The sequence below is a fragment of the Pectinophora gossypiella genome, chromosome 9, assembly GCF_024362695.1.
Source record: "Pectinophora gossypiella chromosome 9, ilPecGoss1.1, whole genome shotgun sequence".
In the NCBI taxonomy this organism is placed as follows: domain Eukaryota; kingdom Metazoa; phylum Arthropoda; class Insecta; order Lepidoptera; family Gelechiidae; genus Pectinophora; species Pectinophora gossypiella.
In genome coordinates this window covers 8,422,267-8,439,855 of record NC_065412.1, presented here as the reverse complement: position 1 = coordinate 8,439,855, position 17,589 = coordinate 8,422,267, and the positions used below count along the sequence as shown (strand labels likewise).

The 17,589-nt window shown below is 36.1% G+C and overlaps 1 protein-coding gene across 2 annotated transcripts; it reads left to right on the top strand.

Moving 5' to 3' along the window:
- The first annotated feature begins 425 nt into the window (after positions 1-425).
- Positions 426-17,134, top strand: LOC126369576 (putative sodium-dependent multivitamin transporter). 2 transcript variants are annotated; one of them, XM_050014057.1, is made up of 11 exons: positions 426-1,779; positions 5,532-5,663; positions 6,288-6,850; positions 6,930-7,026; positions 8,160-8,324; positions 10,131-10,288; positions 11,801-12,005; positions 12,208-12,402; positions 12,646-12,816; positions 13,953-14,018; positions 14,841-17,134. In XM_050014057.1, exons 2-10 carry the CDS (start codon positions 5,538-5,540, stop codon positions 13,974-13,976), a joined length of 1,704 nt encoding a protein of 567 aa, XP_049870014.1. In that variant the 5' UTR covers positions 426-1,779; positions 5,532-5,537; the 3' UTR covers positions 13,977-14,018; positions 14,841-17,134. The 2 variants fall into 2 exon arrangements, with proteins under 2 accessions (XP_049870014.1, XP_049870013.1); XM_050014056.1 differs by lacking the exon at positions 13,953-14,018 and having other exon boundaries at positions 427-1,779.
- The last annotated feature ends 455 nt before the right edge of the window (positions 17,135-17,589 follow it).

Here is a 17,589-nt window from a genome sequence, read left to right as displayed (position 1 = left end):
TTATCGAATTAAAACGTCTGCAGAAATCAAAAATCTAAATCATTTATTCAATGTCATTAATTACCATGGATAAACTTGATGCAAATCAATTTAACATTTTTGCATCTACTGAATTTCGGAAGGCGTTATGGCTGAGGAGAAGAAATGACAAGAAACTGCAATAGCAACACGTCTCTTAAATCAATGTAGGTATACATAACAAGTTATTTAAACCAGGAATTTCATCATTTAGGTAATTACTAATTTTATAATATTTTTTGTTTACATAAAGTAAGCTTCACGTGAGTTTTAAATTTATTTTCTGACAAATTCAAAATATTGCAAGATGTTATTATAATCATTGGAGTCAGTATCTTATCTATATAATAGATATTTAATATCGGTAACAAAGCTCAAACTAAATTATGTGTACTTTTAACAAACCACAAATTACCTATAATTTAAAATGTGCGCGCGCATGCTCTTACAATTCAGCGCTTTAGCGCTTTGTACAGCCTTATCTATCAATAACAAAAAAATATTCATGTATTGTAATACTACCGTGGTAGATGAAACATAGGTACACCAAGGAATACCTGTTACCTATAGATATCTACTACCACCTACTTTCGGATATCTGGGTAAATGTTCTGTAGGATAGAATTACAGAGGAAGACCTAGAAAGACGTAGTACTTAGGTAAACCATATTAGGGTGATCTCAAGAAAGTACGTACTACTCTGAACCGGCGCTCGTGTATGAAACAAATGAGGAAATTGGAGGAAGCAAGAGAAGTATGTCAGGATCGAAGGAAATGGAAAATATACGTGAGTTTATGTATTTAGGAAAAAAATCTAGCGATATAAAAATATGACTATAAGAGGTGAGCATCGGAAGTCAGAACCGTTACGCTTCAATCGGATATTTGCAAAAAACATAATTATAAGTATTCTACCTACATAATGTAATAATGATTGACTTCCGGCATAGAATAAGGCATAAATACTACGTCTTCCGGTGCGTCGAAAATCACCTAGTTTTTAGGATTAGATACCAAAATGGTAAAAAGAACCTCATGACTGCATGCGTGACTCTACATCTGTTTGACTCATTATCTGAGGAACTATTAATGAATTAAAAAGTAATGAATAAATACATAATTTATTATGAATACCTGTTTATTGTTGTTTATAATTATTAATAATTTATTAATTAATTATCATTAGAGTACCTGCTCTGTACGTACACCTGTACGAAAGATCATCGAATTCAAGTAAGGTAGGTACTTCAGCAAGTTATACATATACCAACTATACCTTGGTCAGTACGTACCTACCAACGTATAATTTAAAGTAGTTAAAAGGTAATTCTATAGCGCTGAAATAGCTGCAAAAACAAATTGACTGATATCGTACGATCCGTGCGTAAGGGAAACATAACCTCAAAGGCACGGTTAAATAATGCAACCGAACTGTTTTTATACATGGACGACTGTTCAGTACACTCTCCGCAAGCGTCGTCGGAAGCAGTCGACAATGATTTAGTCGTTCATCCGTTATTTTAATTCAGGATTTATTATCCATCTGTAATAGTTTAGTACGTAGCACAATATGGGTGTTTTGAACTAGGTCAAACTTCAAGGACGCCGTGACGTTAATATTCCCGTCAAATAATGATACCGAGAAGAAAATATAGATTTTGAAGACTGAAAGTATTGTGTGTGTCGTCCATTTGACAAGGTAGAGCTGTGGTTCGTGAATTACAGAGCCGGTTTCGAGTTCGCGCATCAAACATCTAACCAGTGAGTATAGTATACTACCTATTAGCACTTTGATTTATTATGCCATTAATTCACAATCACAACATTAGGTAATAGGTAGTAGTAATATAATCTTACACGTGATTGTTGACGAGGTTTGGTTCAATTCGCTTCGGGAAGCGCTCGCGAAATTGCAATTTGCAACATTTATTGCGAATGTGTCGCTGTACGCATGTCGAAACAGTCAATGTTATTGGCGGGAAAATTGAACAAGCGCGAAGTTTTTGATAAGATACTCAATACTTAATTGGTTTTCTTGAATAGCAAATAATCTTTTCGCCTCTATAAACAATGATTAAGAACCTCATTTGTGACAATAAATGTGCGAAGCCATTTATGTTTTTAATTTACATGTCTACGTGTGTATGTGTACGAAAATTAACGTTTGTAGTTTTTTGTAAATGTAAATCAAATTACTTAAGTAGGTATTTACCTACTTATAAGAATCCACTTCTTTGGAAGCATTGCTACGTAACGTAGTATTTTATTCCTTCTTATATTTTCTTTGAAAGTTGTTATCTAATTATTAATTAAGCTATAATTAAGTATTGGCTTATAAATTCTACGTACCTACGTACCTATCTACCTATGAAATGTGCACTAGTTCAGACGACCCGGAGTGTACCTTCCTCGCATTTTAGGTGTGCGTCAAGCTAGCGGCCTCAAAAAAAAATGGGCACGAAAAAATAATTTGACCATACCAAAAAATAGTACTCTTATTGAAAAAAATAGTACCTGTTGTAAAAAAATTAGTACCATCACGGTTCTGGATTTATAGCTATGTTTTATTGCACTTGCTAGCTTGACGGTGAGCGAAATTTGGCGAGAGTTAACGACAAGGTCTTTTGCTTTGATTTAAACGCCAAAAAATAGTACCGAAATAGTACTCACCCCCTGCAAAATACCGAAAGTAGTACTTCAACGGTTCCAAAGTTATAAAGGCAGTTCTTTGATCCCGCTAGCTTGACGTTTTGAAAATACCTATTATCTGGGGAATGCTTGCATACTTCAGTTTGTAACTAATGTCAATAAACTCGTATGAAATAGTACTCCCTACCATCATAATTTGGACCTGATTCTCTTTGTAGAAATATATCAAAAAGTCATTATAACCTATGTCATACATTTATCAAGACAAGTACAGTCGCGAACAAAATTATTACACATGGTCAAGAATGTTGTCAGATTTTACTATTTTTCCCCATTTTGGGTAAAAATTGGTGAAGTGCCAGGGTTGTCAGATGAAAGTAATATCATTGTTGAAACTCTTTGAGTTATTCTACAAATACTGCAAATTGTTTATTAACAAACACTTCGATCCGTAACAAATTCAACATGAAGGTATAAATTATAAAATAAAACAGCAGATTAAAAATGTATTATGATGTATTAAAATCACAGATTGTTTTCGATAAGAACTAGACCCATGCAGCCATTTTCTATTAAAATTAGTGCATATGGGTGTATGCAATAGGAATTTTTTGTAATAGCAGCACTCTGAAGTGCAAAGAAATGGTAGGGTAGACCTCCAAAATGGCAATACTTACGAATAAATTGTGAGGTTATGTAATTGTCTACGTGACTGTATCAACAACAAATGTATGGCATAGGTTATGATGATTTTTTAAAATGTCTACAAAGAGAATCGGATCAAAATTATGATGGTAGGGAGTACTATTTCATACGAGTTTATTGACATTAGTTACATACTGAAGTATGCAAGCGTTCCCCAGATAATAGGTATTTTCAAAACGTCAAGCTAGCGGGATCAAAGAACTGCCTTTATAACTTTGGAACCGTTGAAGTACTACTTTCGGTATTTTGCAGGGGGTGAGTACTATTTCGGTACTATTTTTTGGCGTTTAAATCAAAGCGAAAGACCGTGTCGTTAACTCTCGCCAAATTTCGCTCACCGTCAAGCTAGCAAGTGCAATAAAACATGGCTATAAATCCAGAACCGTGATGGTACTATTTTTTTTGCAACAGGTACTATTTTTTTCAATAAGAGTACTATTTTTTGGTATGGTCAAATTATTTTTTCGTGCCCATTTTTTTTTTTGAGGCCGCTAGCTTGACGCACACCATTTTAGGGTTCCGCAGATTCGAATCACTTGGGTTCTACTTTGAATTAATTTTGGTAGGTACTCACTTAGTATTTAAATTAATATTATTTTGCTCTAAGCATGATATTAGTTTGTCTGAAAGGCGGTTATGTCGTCGTTTGATAGTCGCCTGAAACAAGCGGCCGGTGAAATGTGGAAGGATAATGGGGAAGCTTTTCCCCAGCAACAGGACAACACAGGATAAAATTGATTAATTGAAGTGAATGATGAATCTTTTAAGTTACTAGAGATCGGGCAGAATAAAGCAAGAAAAATGCGGTGGTAAAAAGAAGAATCAAATGGGTTCATAATAATTATGTTAGTATTCAGTCCCATAGGCAACATTGGTACACGAAAAGTGATGGTAGAGGATATAAACTGCTAAATATACTTTCTTCTAAGTAGGTGCAACCTACAAATTTATTGCTTATAAGCAATACCTACTAGGTAGGCCATAATATACTTATGTCTTAGTTGATTCACGTTTCATAATCATGCGACGATAGGTAGAGTTATCTTTACAGCCAGACAATTTAACAAACCTAGCTTTATAAAATATTATTATCTCAATAAATTTCTACTACCTATCAAGAATATAGAATTTTTCTTTACAAAATTTGGTTTTAAAATCATGAAATATTAGGTAAACAATAATAATCCTTACATACATAATGTATTATTATATTATATAATTAGGGTATATATAACTTTAGTTATTTAAGTAGTTACCTACCTAGTTTTCCTGTAGAATACCTAGGTAAACACCTAGATACCTACTTACAGTTTTATATAATATCATTGCCATTGGATAACAGCACAGCACGGACACTCCATACAAAAATCTCGTTCTTATCGTGTATCGCCTTACCCATGCGTGTGAGTGAGACAGACAGTCTGCGCTCGCTTCCGCAGTCCATAACGGTTTTGGCTTGAATATACTAAAGTAGCCGTCATCGGGGGCTGAGGTAAAGACACTCGACACTCACTCCAAGCTCTCATTGGTCGGTGGAGTGTCTCTTCTACGCGTTACGTTACTGTTTATTCTATGATAGACTATAGCAGTCAAAGGTCAAGATCAATAATCAACCTATAGGTGGGTACCTATAGGTTGATTAGTTTGACAACAGGACAGGAAGATAGTGTATGCGAGACATTAGGAAAACGATAAGCATCATCCTTATGATGGCATTACGAGTAGTGCGATATTGCTATATCTGATAAAACTGATAAACGGAGATGTTATAAAGTAATTTCTTTCAAATATTTGCTTAGTTTCGTTAACTCAAGTAAATCTGTTGTAAAAAAAGTACCTATTTGAACAACTTTACTGGTAAAATAATCATCTACTTCCGTGACATGGATAATAACGGTAACTTATTTACCTATCTACCCATTTTCTTAAAGAAAGTTGTCAATTTTGGTGATAATGTACTATAGATACCGGTCTGCCTACTTTGCTGGTTACGTAGGTACAGTCGGCAACGACAGTCAACCCACATGTTTTATTTTTCATTTGTTTTTACCGACTGCAAAAAAGGAGGAGGTTCTCAATTCGACCGTATATATTTTTTTTGAAGAAATAAATCCTTTAATATTTATATTAATAAGTATAATATGTTATATTGTCATCAGGTTGAAATGTCGGCGCCAGACCAGACAGTGTTCGGGATTTGGGACTATGTCATCATGGCAGCGACCATGGTGGCGTCGGTCGCCATCGGCCTCTACTTCCGATTCACAGGCGGGAAGCAGAAGACCAACGAGGTACCTTCTATAGATATTTCTATAGTACATGGCCCCGCCAATGTCCGAAGACAACTTGCAGGCATTTGTGACGTAAAGTTGCAGCCCGGACATTCCATACAAAAATCTTATCCTGTCCGTGTGCCACCCTACACAGTGCGTGTGAGTGAGAAATCCTCTGCTCCTAAACGTCTTAGGGCTTAAATAGCCCCCATTATCTGGAGGATAGGTACATACGAGGCGGAGAGTGTCGGATCTTATACGTACGTAAGTAATGTTATTGTACATTCTATGACGGAGTCCCAAGGTGGATAATTTATTATTTATTTATTTATTTACATTTCACGACTTTACAGTGCAGAGGCGCCAATGCGCCGTGAAACTTTAAATATAAACAATAATATAATGATGACCAATATGTTTAAAAGTAAAATAAAAATAATAACATAATCTCTTTGTCCGTTTTTACGACACGCCGTCCGAGACGATAAACAGCTGAACGCGTTTTATGTTTTTCATTAACTCAGCATAGAAGCATTTTTTCAATGCAGCATAATAAATTTGTATAACTATCGCAAAACAGTATAGGTATTTGAAGTTATTTCCCCCAGCATGTTATTTAAATATTTTATTTTTATTTCACAGGAGTACCTCCTAGCGGATAGGAACATGTCAATATTCCCAGTGGCTGTATCATTGATGGCTTCCTTCATGTCCGCCATCACACTACTCGGAGTGTCTGCGGAAAACTATTATTACGGAATGATTTTCGTCGTCATCAACATATCATATGGGATCGCTACACCTATAGCCACTCAGCTTTTTCTACCTGTGTTCTTCGGACTTCAGAAAACCAGTACTTATGAATACTTAGAACTGAGATTTGGACCACATTTGAGATTGCTTGCGTCGCTCACTTATACGTTACAAATGCTACTGTATAATGGAATAGTGTTGTATGCACCAGCAATAGTGCTGGAGTCTGTGACTGGATTGAACAGACTGGTATCAATACTAGTGGTGGGGTTGGTATGTACGTTCTACTCGACGTTAGGCGGGATGAAGGCAGTGCTGTTCACTGATATCTTGCAGTCCCTGCTGATGTTCTTCGCTGTGTTCAGTGTGGTAATCTTCGCCGCCGTTGAAGTCGGAGGTTTTGGCGAAATATTCGTATTGGCGAAAGAAGGCGGACGCTTAAATTTCACGAAGTGAGTATTCTAGTCGAGTGCTTGGTTAAACCGTTGTTGTTTGAAATGTTTTCTTCTATAACGTTATGTTCTGCTTCAGTTTCAGCGTTGATCCAACAGAACGACACACGTGGTGGTCGTTAATAATCGGTGGAATGTTCACATACTTGTCTTTATACGGTGTCAATCACACGCAGGTAATTATCAACCTCATTGATTTATAAGGTAATTGGGTAATGGTTACTTACTAAGTAATCGTAACAATTTAAGTTAACTCTAGTTGATTAAAAAGTAGGGATTATGGATGTACTTATTTACCTACGTCATGTCTGTGTGAGTTTCTGAACCAATCAGTGCAAGAGATTACATTGAAATCTTTCCAACTATTGATAATATATTTACTTTCTGATGGATATTAATTTAATATTAACCTTAGTATGTCCGATGCACACTGTTTAATTTATAATATCCCATACAGACTTCGTATACTTTAACAATAACAGCATATTGGTTTTGCGGGAGATGCTTTGTTTATAATTTTTTAATTCTACCGACAAACATCAACGAACATCTGGTATACTTAGGAGATATTGAAGACCACACCCATCAATTAGCGTTTTAGTTTGAGGACGGAAGTTCACGAACGGCTGCCTCGATCGTGCACTAGGATGCTATTGGTAGCTCCCACCCACCGAACTGATTACTACGGCCAGTCTTTTACTGTGCAAGCTGTGCGCTTATGGAACTCCTTACCTGCTTCCAGCAGAGTCGCTAACTCTCTTCAGAGCTTCAAAAACCAGTTGCGAGCTCATTTTGAATCCTTATGTGGATATTCTTAGGATATTACTATTATGTATGATGTATTTTATTTATTTCAATACCTGTATGTGTGTGTATAGTCTATTATTTATTATTATAGTTTTCTTTAGATTATGGTTAGGTATATTTTTAGTATATATGGATTATATTAAATTGAGTATTTATTAATATATGTACGTATAGTATAGAGTATTTATTATATTAACTTTAGTTTTACTTTTAGGTATTTATTTATTTATTTTTTTGTTGCACCATCCCGCATCCAAGTTGTAAATGTTTGTTTCCTTTTGTTGGTTGCCTGGAAGAAATTGCTCTAGAGCAATAAGGCCGCCCAAATTGTACTGTATTCATGTGTTATGTCTGATTGTTGAAATTCTAGTTCTGTGCAATAAAGTATATTTGATTTGATTTGATTTGATCAATATAGTAACATTGTTATATATGACACCCATTACATCAGCGTCAGGAGGAAGAATGTTAATCTTAAAATTCGTCATGGAATGGTTTCCAGGTGCAACGTTTGCTGACAGTGAGCACGCTGAAGCGGTCGCAAATCTGCCTGTGGTGGGCATGGCCAGTCACTTCGGTGCTCAGCATCTCCACCTGTCTCGCTGGCCTCGGAATCTACGCCGTGTACAGACATTGTGACCCGTTTACCACAGGCGAAATTACTGCGGTAAGTCTGCCGTTAAATTTCACACTGATGAGACTCAATTATGATTAGATAGATACTGTCTGGAGCACACACTGGGCACTCCATACAGAAATATATCATTGTTACTATGAGCCGCTTAACGCGTAAGTGCGTGCGAGATTACTCTCCCGCTTACTCCTTAGCGGCTCACGGCCAGTTAAGACTGAGGTAAGACCCTATATTACATTTACACAGGAAATACACAGAAGTTCGCCCTATCTCAGTACTAGGAAAAGAGTTTTAGCACTTTTTTTTTGTTTTTTGACGTGACTTATTGTAGATTTGCCGCAGATGGCATTAACTACTTGGCCGGACAAATGGGGAGCGCTGAAGGCTTTCACCCGGTACAACGTTTAAGACAACAGGCCTGAGAGTTCCCAGTTGGGCGCGAACCTCGGCTCCGAGCGTCGTCTTAGAAGAAAAATGTTTGAAAGAATTAATCGACCCTAGCGGGTCGATAGCGATAAGCGCTGATTGAGGGAAATCCTCGACCACGCCGGCGGGGTCGGTATCAGGGCCCTGAAGTGTTTGGTGTCGCGAGCTAATTGGCCGCCTCTATGGCTAGAGTAATCGGGTCGTCGGGATCGTATATTAGTATAGACACGTTTATACAGACCGTTAGTATAGATTTACAATAGGGAAAGACATTTTTGTATAGGTACTGTATGTATCTCCATCTTAATAACTACATGTTCTACATATTGATTTGATTTAACCTTGAACTCCAACTTCGCATGGTTTTGAAGCGTGATAGTGCCTAATTGCAATGATTTATTACGCACTTTGGAACACAGTTCAGTAACCACAAGGTGGTTGACCTTAAAATGCTAGTCAGTGCGTTTTTTTGTAAGTAAACAATTCATAAGACAACGTTCTATAAGACTATTGAATAAAATGAAACGAGAAATATTATATCTAGATGTCATTTGGTATTACTATTTGGATAATAAGTACGAAGAATAAGTAGGTACGAATATTATTTTTATTTTTTAACTTGGTTACTCACCATAGCTGTAAAGTTGTTTTAAGTTTACGCGGTTATTATCATAATTAAAACACATAATAACGGGTTCTTACCGCGTTTAAATGGGGATATGAGACTCCCGGGAGTTATTATGTGTTTTAATTATAGGTGTAGGTAAAGGTCTCGATTTTAGTACGATTCGGAAAGCGAGACAGCCACATCATCATCCGTTTCGCCAGCTAAGTCTGCAGCTACTTCTGTTCGAAAGTGTATTTCTTAATATGACTATTATTATTTAATAACTGTGTCGAGTACAGCTCACCACTTATCACGAAAGCTCGGTAAGGTGTGGATACTTAGTTCATCTTGCGATGGATGTAGTACCTCTCACTACTTCAGTAGGCTACTTGACAACGTAGTCAAATGAGATAGGTACCTACTTTTTACCAAACGTCAAAACGAAAGTTTTCTTTGGATTTTGTATGGAAATACTGTCCTGTGACGTCATCAATAAAAGCTGTCAAACGTCGTACTCATTGTTGTTTATTTCATAAATAAAATTCGAAAATAAGTCGAAAAGTAAAATGAGATTGAGTTTTGATCATCTTAGACTGGCTTCTATTTCTAGATTAGCATTTTATAATTGATCTTTGACCCAGCCAAATACCCAATTGGGATTTAGTCGTGAGCTTATGTCATGACTGTGTCACATGATGAATTGTGGATAAGCACTTCACTTGCTGCGTAAATACTAGCGGGGTTATGTATGTTTTCAAATACCAGAGTACCTACTAGCAATATTCAAGATATTTGATCATTTGCAGATAGACCAGCTGATGCCTTACTTCGTGGTCAACAAAATGAGGAACGCCCCAGGTCTGGCGGGTCTGTTTGTTGCTGGTATCTTTAGTGCGTCTCTCTCTACTATCTCTTCTGCGTGCAACTCCCTCGCTGCCGTCACCTTACACGATTACGTTGGCAAGTGAGTTATAATGTTTTCTTTTCATTCATTAATTATTATTACTTTTTTAATCCTAATAAAATCTTTGCCAACGAATCATACAAGCCAAAAATAGATACCGCCAGAGAAATCACCAAAATAATCATCTTGCATGGTATTCACTGTTAACGATCACTCACTTAATATGGTGCTTTACCTGCCGTATTACGAGCGCTTGTGACCACAGCTACCGTAATATAAGTGGCCGAGTAGTGGGTTGCCAAGGTTTGAGGAGAATTTTTCGTGGACTCTATAGAAGAGTAAAAAAAGCTGACGGAATTGTTCCCCAACGAGTAAGACCAGCAGTCTCAAATACAAATAAAACCAACAGTTATCATAGAGTCATGTAAAGAATTCCTGATCCAAGATAAGATCACAAATTTGAAAAATGTGCAAATCAAATATCAGCAGCAAACAGCGAATCATTGGTGATCATTTGAATTTATTACGTTAGCTGGAGAAAGTGAGGTGAACGGATAAGAAAATAATTTTACTTAATTGATGCCTAGTAATAAAACAAGCCCTTCAGTACCTAACGCCAACAATTTTTAATGTTAACTGACCAGGTCAACACGTTAAACATCAATAGTGCTGATGAAAGTGTACATTTAGATACATTCAGAGATACTTTATAATCCGAACAGAGCAGAACAAAAACTTCGCAGACATCTTTGTGATAACAAAGTCAATAGGTAACGTAGATTAGATACCTGCGTGTGTTTGATCAACAATACTAAAAGATTAAAGTATTTGTGGTTGGGTTCTTCTGTTTGGGTGGTTTCTTTAGCATTCATGCATGATGTTTTCGCTTCCCAATTCTCCCGGCATTAAATAAATGCCTTTCTTGACTGAGGATTCAGCAAGTACTTATTATAGTAAATATCTGTTTAATTTACAAGAACTTTTTTTACATAGCATTCGTAAAGGACGGCCGTGAGTATGTTTATAAATGAACTGAACTGAACAAACGATTGTGAATTGAAAGCATTGTATAGAGAGCTAGAAATACGTATAAACTTTTCGTAAACAATAAAGGATTGCGTATGGCACAATGAGTAGGTACCACTGAATGATTATTTCCTGAATACCTATTTAAAATTCCGATTAGTTATCATGATGATATTTTATATTGCACGAAATAAATAGGTTAGGGACTCGAAAAATTGGTATTTTCTGGAGGAAAAGCCCGGAGAACTGAACGATGTGTGATGCACAATAATTGCTAAGAAAAGTGTGCGACAATTATGGTGCAGTTATGTTGGTTGTGCTACTCATGATTAAGTAGAATTAAGATGGACAAACAAAACATACTGTGGACCTGTGCTACTGACACTAAAGCTATTTCTGCACAAGTATCTCCTGTATGTATTGTATAAACCAAAATAAAGCGTAGTGCAACCGTTGGATCTGGTATTAATTTTCAACGCGATTCGTGCAGAATACTTCGCGCAGCGTTTTTCAAAACCAATGTTGTAGCTTTATGACTTATCTCAGATGGTGCACAGTGCGGTCGTCGTACGTGCCGTGGCTAACGAAGCTGATGGCGTGCGTGTACGGGCTGGTGTTCCTCGCGCTGGCGTTCCTGGCGGAACATTTGGGCGGAGTGCTACAGGCAGCACTCACAATCTTCGGTGCTGTCGGCGGTCCGCTGCTTGGTGTCTTCACGCTTGGAATGTTCACCACATTCGCCAATGAAGCGGTGCGTGCATGTATATTATAATCTTCTGACTTTTCAATGTTTAAAGGAGGTTTATCTGGAGCATTACAATGAAGGTATCAAGAAATAACAATTAGGCAGTGAGTTTTGATGATACTGCTGCCGAGTCATGGAAATGCGTTAGAAAACTATAGAGGAAAACGATGATACAATCAAGAGATGAATCGGTGTCGTTGCGTTTCAGGGCGCCAGTGTTGGTCTGGTAAGCGGGATGGCGCTGACGCTGTGGATGAGTTTCGGCAGCCCTCGGCCGGGGCCACCCAAGCTGCCAGTGCAGGTGGATGGATGCCCCTTCAACGCCACACTGCCTAATCTTACCCCTGTAGACCCCAGCGACTACTTCTATCCCTACAGGATCTCATACATGTGGACCAGTCCTGTAAGTATATCAGGAATTTCGAGAGCATCTGAAAATATAACGCAACTGGTGATATTATAAGTGTGGATGGTTTTTTATGATAAAAGGTATTTATGTGGTAGGTGTAAGAACTGAAATGATGAATGCCAGAGGAAATGGAAGATATGTTGTCTCAACCTAGAAGGCAGGAAGATGATGAATTGATGGTGAAGTAGGTAAACTCTATTGTAAGTCAACACCATGACAATGTATGTATCTATTCAGATAGGGTTCCTGTGGGTGATGGTGGCTGGTTCGCTGGTATCACTGATATGGCGTCAGCAGCAGCCATGGCAGCGCGCCGGCCATGCGTATCCCGACCCCGCGCTCTTCACGCCGCCGCTCGCTAACATACTGCGCAAACGCAATCAATACGACCACAAATCCGCCGTCCAGGTAAAGAATCAATGAGGTAACTGTATGAATACGACGCGAGCTATCAACGCTTGCACTAAAATAATTGTCGATTAAGATAATCAGGCAATTGCCCAGCATTATGGTGTGGTGGATGATGAAATGGCGCCAATGTGCCGCATTCACGATTCTGCATGGAGGAATTCAAACCTGGCACTGGTTTTTAAAGCTCTTAAACGGTGGAACAGTCATGACGACACTAGGTTTGTTGATGAATTTATTTTCACCGGTGTAAGTAAACGGAACTACCGGAAAACTGTCCGGACTGAGAACGGAAATTACTCATGAACGGGGCACCCGTAGCGATAAGCGGGTACGCCGCTTTCCATCCAGTTGCGTGATTATCTTACTCGACTAGAATGGTATCCAAGTGCTATAACTAATATCATAGATAATATATCAATAAACTAGGGCCTCACCAGCAGCATGACTTGTTTACACTGGAATTAACGCCATGTAGTTTTAGTTTCTAAAAAGTTAATATTCTAAATCAGCAACATTAGATAGAATCATTCATTCAATTGATACCAATCTTGCTTATTGGGTTTCCATTTGGGTGTTATACACTTTACCGGTATCATGCAAAGTTCCCGATCTGAAGTAAGCTTTTTTCATCATCTTGGCGTCATCATGTAATCTAATTTATTTACCTAATTCTTTATTATTCAGACCAAATGTTTAATTGGATTCGTTTACAATAAATTTTGGATTGAAGTTTACCATTATGCTTTTCTGAGTTCTAAACTTCTGTCCCATTTTGTTATGACATACCTATTTAGTAAATAAATCTTTTTAACCTACCCTAGATTAAAAGGTACTTAAGTACATATAGTTTGATTCATTTTACAGCTTTACAGCTAGAACAATATCAACTAATCTGATAGAAACCTATTTAAACATTTCTATATTGTTGTCAAATTAATCAATTAACGTAATAATTATGGACGATTCTCTTGTTTCCTTTATTATCACTTCCAACATTAACTTTACTGATTTCAAAGGCATGTTTTGATTTATTTTAAAGTTTAATACTGGAGCAAAGAATGCATAATGGGCTGCATGCAACTGCCGAGGCTGTTTGAAATGCTTTGCTTGCTAAGTAGTTAGTTTTTTTCTAGATGGACGATAACTTTGTGCATTAAACCCGGGTTGCCTGCGTTGGACTTGTTTGGGAGACGCTACAGGTTTGTATGAAGCTTTTACATATTGAATAAATTAATTAACCTGCTTACCTAATGTAAACGCACATTATAATTCGCACTGACCCTCGAGTATAATGGCATAAAATATTATAGGGAAATACCCACTGACGTCGAATTGGCTACAGATATGGGCGCCGATTCGGACAACCACTGTCATAATAATTTTAAGCTAATTTGACAGGACTAAAACTAGCTATATCTCTTTCTTGCACTTATTGTGAGAGAAGGATAGCACTAGTTTAAGAGAGTTTCAGAGTTTGAATGGGTACCTATCACGTAGACAATGTGTCAGTTTGGTTTAGACTGTTCGTGTTCTATTCTATACAGGATGTGAGTGACATCGTAACGAATACTGAGGAGGATGATTCAGACGATTTGATTGAGTTAATATCAAGTGGAATTTCTCGTCGCAAAATTCATGATTTTTTAAATTATTTACAATTCTATAATTTTTTGAGGAAAAATTCCACTTGTATACTGAGGAGGATGATTCAGACCATTATAAATTCTGAGTTGATATCAAGTGGTATTTCCTGTCGGAAAAATCATAAAAACTTACAGTTTTTTTTAATTATTTTCAATTAAGTAACTTTTGCGACGGAAAATCAAAAATCCCACTTGATATCAACTCAGAATCATTCGTCAAGTTTTCGTTACGATGTCATCCTGAAAATATCTTATAGTCAGTTAGTAAATAGCATGTGCGAAGTTGTAAATTAGCGCTATAAAAGTTGGTTTATACCTATAGGTCAAAAAGTTATGCAATATATTTCTCATGCTGATCAATCATTATTTTAATTTCAGTGCGAACTGCTGAAAACCATCAAATCAGACGATTAATTATCCTGCTGCATTGTTGCTCTTAGCTTAATTTAATTTATCATACCTACATAGTTTAATTTTATCATATTACGTATATTAAAGTAAGGCGCAAAGTTCATTTAAAATCGAAAACCAATTGTTTCATTATTGTTTCCGGGAATCTTGGCGTTACGAGGTTAACTAAATAAGTAGGTTCATTTTGTAAGTTAATATATTTTTTTATTTAATTGAAGTTACCTATTATACATTAGGTATATCATGAAAAGACGGAAATAGGCTTGGCTTATTATTACACTTAAGTAGGTTTTTTAATTCACTTGAATTACGGTTAAAAACCGATAAGTAAAAAATATATTTGTAGATGTAAGATGACAATAATTTATTCATACTTGTATTATTTACACCTCAAATCATAGCAAAGACAAAGATAAATCATGAAAATATTTATCTAATAAGTAATTGTATTTTAGAGACCATAACATGTAATTGTTTTACAAGGCATGAAACATCGAGGTTTACATGATATTAGGTAGGTTATATTCGAGAAAATCATGTAATTTAGACGAAATGAAAACTTATTTCTTAGCATTTAGATAAACATGATGTTAGTATTTGAAATCATACACGTTATTTATATAGGTACTTAATCTAGAGCTGCATGTCTGTGATAGCAAACACGTTCTTCCATAGTTTTAGACCAAGCCATGCTTGCTTCTAACATGTAATCGTTGAATAGTTGTTGATAATTATTATGAATGTTGTCTGTTATAAATGTAAGTACTCAAGGGGGTAAAATTCCTAAATGTATATTGAACATAAGTATAACATAAATAGACCATCAATCAACCGGAGGGGTATGGTTTATACAATTATTACCACAAGGCCAATGTATTTGTATTTAATGTATGTTTTTTATTTTGTAGATATTAAAATGAAATTTTTAACTCAACACGACGCCACGGCACGAAACTTAGTCACGAATTTCGTGCGTATTTTAGTATTTAATTTATTTACTAAAATAAAAATTCTAACTTGATTATCAGTTTCATTGTCAAAATATTATTATATTGATGCGTTCCGTAGATGAAATGTTATATAAAAATATCTACAAGTGTAGTGATATTTAGCATTTTACGAATAGGTACCTACACATATGTAGAAGCGTATTTCGGATTTAACTCCGTAATTTGATCAGTTTGGTATATGGTTGTTGAATTATATTTAATTGCCGTTGTAGAAATACACCTACGTACCTACAAATAAGTATGATATTCCCTTGTGTTATTAATATACTTTATTAAGGTATCTTTGTTTATCTCATGTGATGGTTTCGATATTAGTTAAAAAATATACATATATTAAAACACAAAAGTACCTTTGCACTTTTTAATGCTAATTAGTAATCCTACTTACTTAACTGTCTGTTCTGGGACCACACAAATCTGAATACTTACGTACTAAGTAGGATCTATTAAAAAAAGACAGTATTCCTTAAGTACTTATTCGGTTTATTCCTCGTTCGTCCTGAAGTTTTGTCCCACATTCCAAAAAATTCTTAGTTCGTCCCATATCAATTTTGAAGTCTTGCTTCGTCCCAAATTATAAGTAGGTACTTTAAAGGTATAGTCAACAAAAAATAATACTTACTTACTTATTTTTTTAAAGTTAAATACCAATAAAACAAGTCTTATCATTAAAATATAAATCACTTTTATTATTCAGTATCACATTCAAAATCACAGAAATGTTATGTTATAATAATTTTAAATAAATACAGAACAGTCAGATCTATGAGAAACAATAATTAGGCAATATTTACAATTAAAAATATAAAAAAATGATTTATTAAGTTTTATTATAATAAAATAATACGAGTAATATTTAAAATAATAGGTAATCCTTTTTTGCTGATTGTACAATATAGTAAGTTTGGCATATAAAAAATACATGGGCCGTATAAGGAATACAAAATGGGACGAAGTAGGAATAAAATATTTAAAATTATATTTTGGGACGAAGGAAGAATATTGTTCGGGACGACATAGGTTTTTTTATGTGGGACAAAACTCAGTGGGACAAACGAAGAATAAATCACTTATTCATGCAAGTTTTGATAATAATGTGATGTATCTTAATTCATTATTTTATCTATGAATTTATTTATTATTTTTTATGAATCTGGTTGTAATCAAATTTTTAGATGAGGTAGGTTGTATTATTATGTGTGTGACACAGGAGTCAACTTGGTGAGAAATAAAAATAAATGCTGAAAACGATTTACGACTTTTATTTTAAACTTACTTAAAACCTACTCACCTAGAGGGGCACAATAGAATAAGGTGAGAGTTACCATGTATGGAACAGCCTCCGTGGTCTAGTGGTTAGAGCGTTAGGCTCACGATCCGGAGGTCCGGGTTCGATTCCGGATGGGGACATTGTCGAAATCACTTTGTGAGAATGTCCTTTGTTTGGTAAGGACTTTTCAGGCTTGAATCACCTGATTGTCCGAAAAAGTAAGATGATTTCGTGCTTCGGAGGGCACGTTAAGCCGTTGGTCCCGGCTATTAGCCGTAAAAACACCTCCACCAACCCGCAGTGGAGCAGCGTGGTATGCTCCATACCCCCTCCGATTGATTGAGGGGAGGCCTGTGCCCAGCAGTGGGACGTATATAGGCAGTTTATGTTACCATGTATGGTTGTCCCTCCGCGGGTTGGAACGTTGGAAGGTCGG

Bases quoted from the DNA above. Each gene is read 5' to 3' on its own strand.
- LOC126369576 (XM_050014056.1), top strand. From the start codon at position 5,538: ATGTCGGCGCCAGACCAGACAGTGTTCGGGATTTGGGACTATGTCATC. The intron at 7,027-8,159 runs GTAATTATCAAC...AATGGTTTCCAG, and splicing joins ACGGTGTCAATCACACGCAG to GTGCAACGTTTGCTGACAGT. The intron at 8,325-10,130 runs GTAAGTCTGCCG...GATCATTTGCAG, and splicing joins CCACAGGCGAAATTACTGCG to ATAGACCAGCTGATGCCTTA.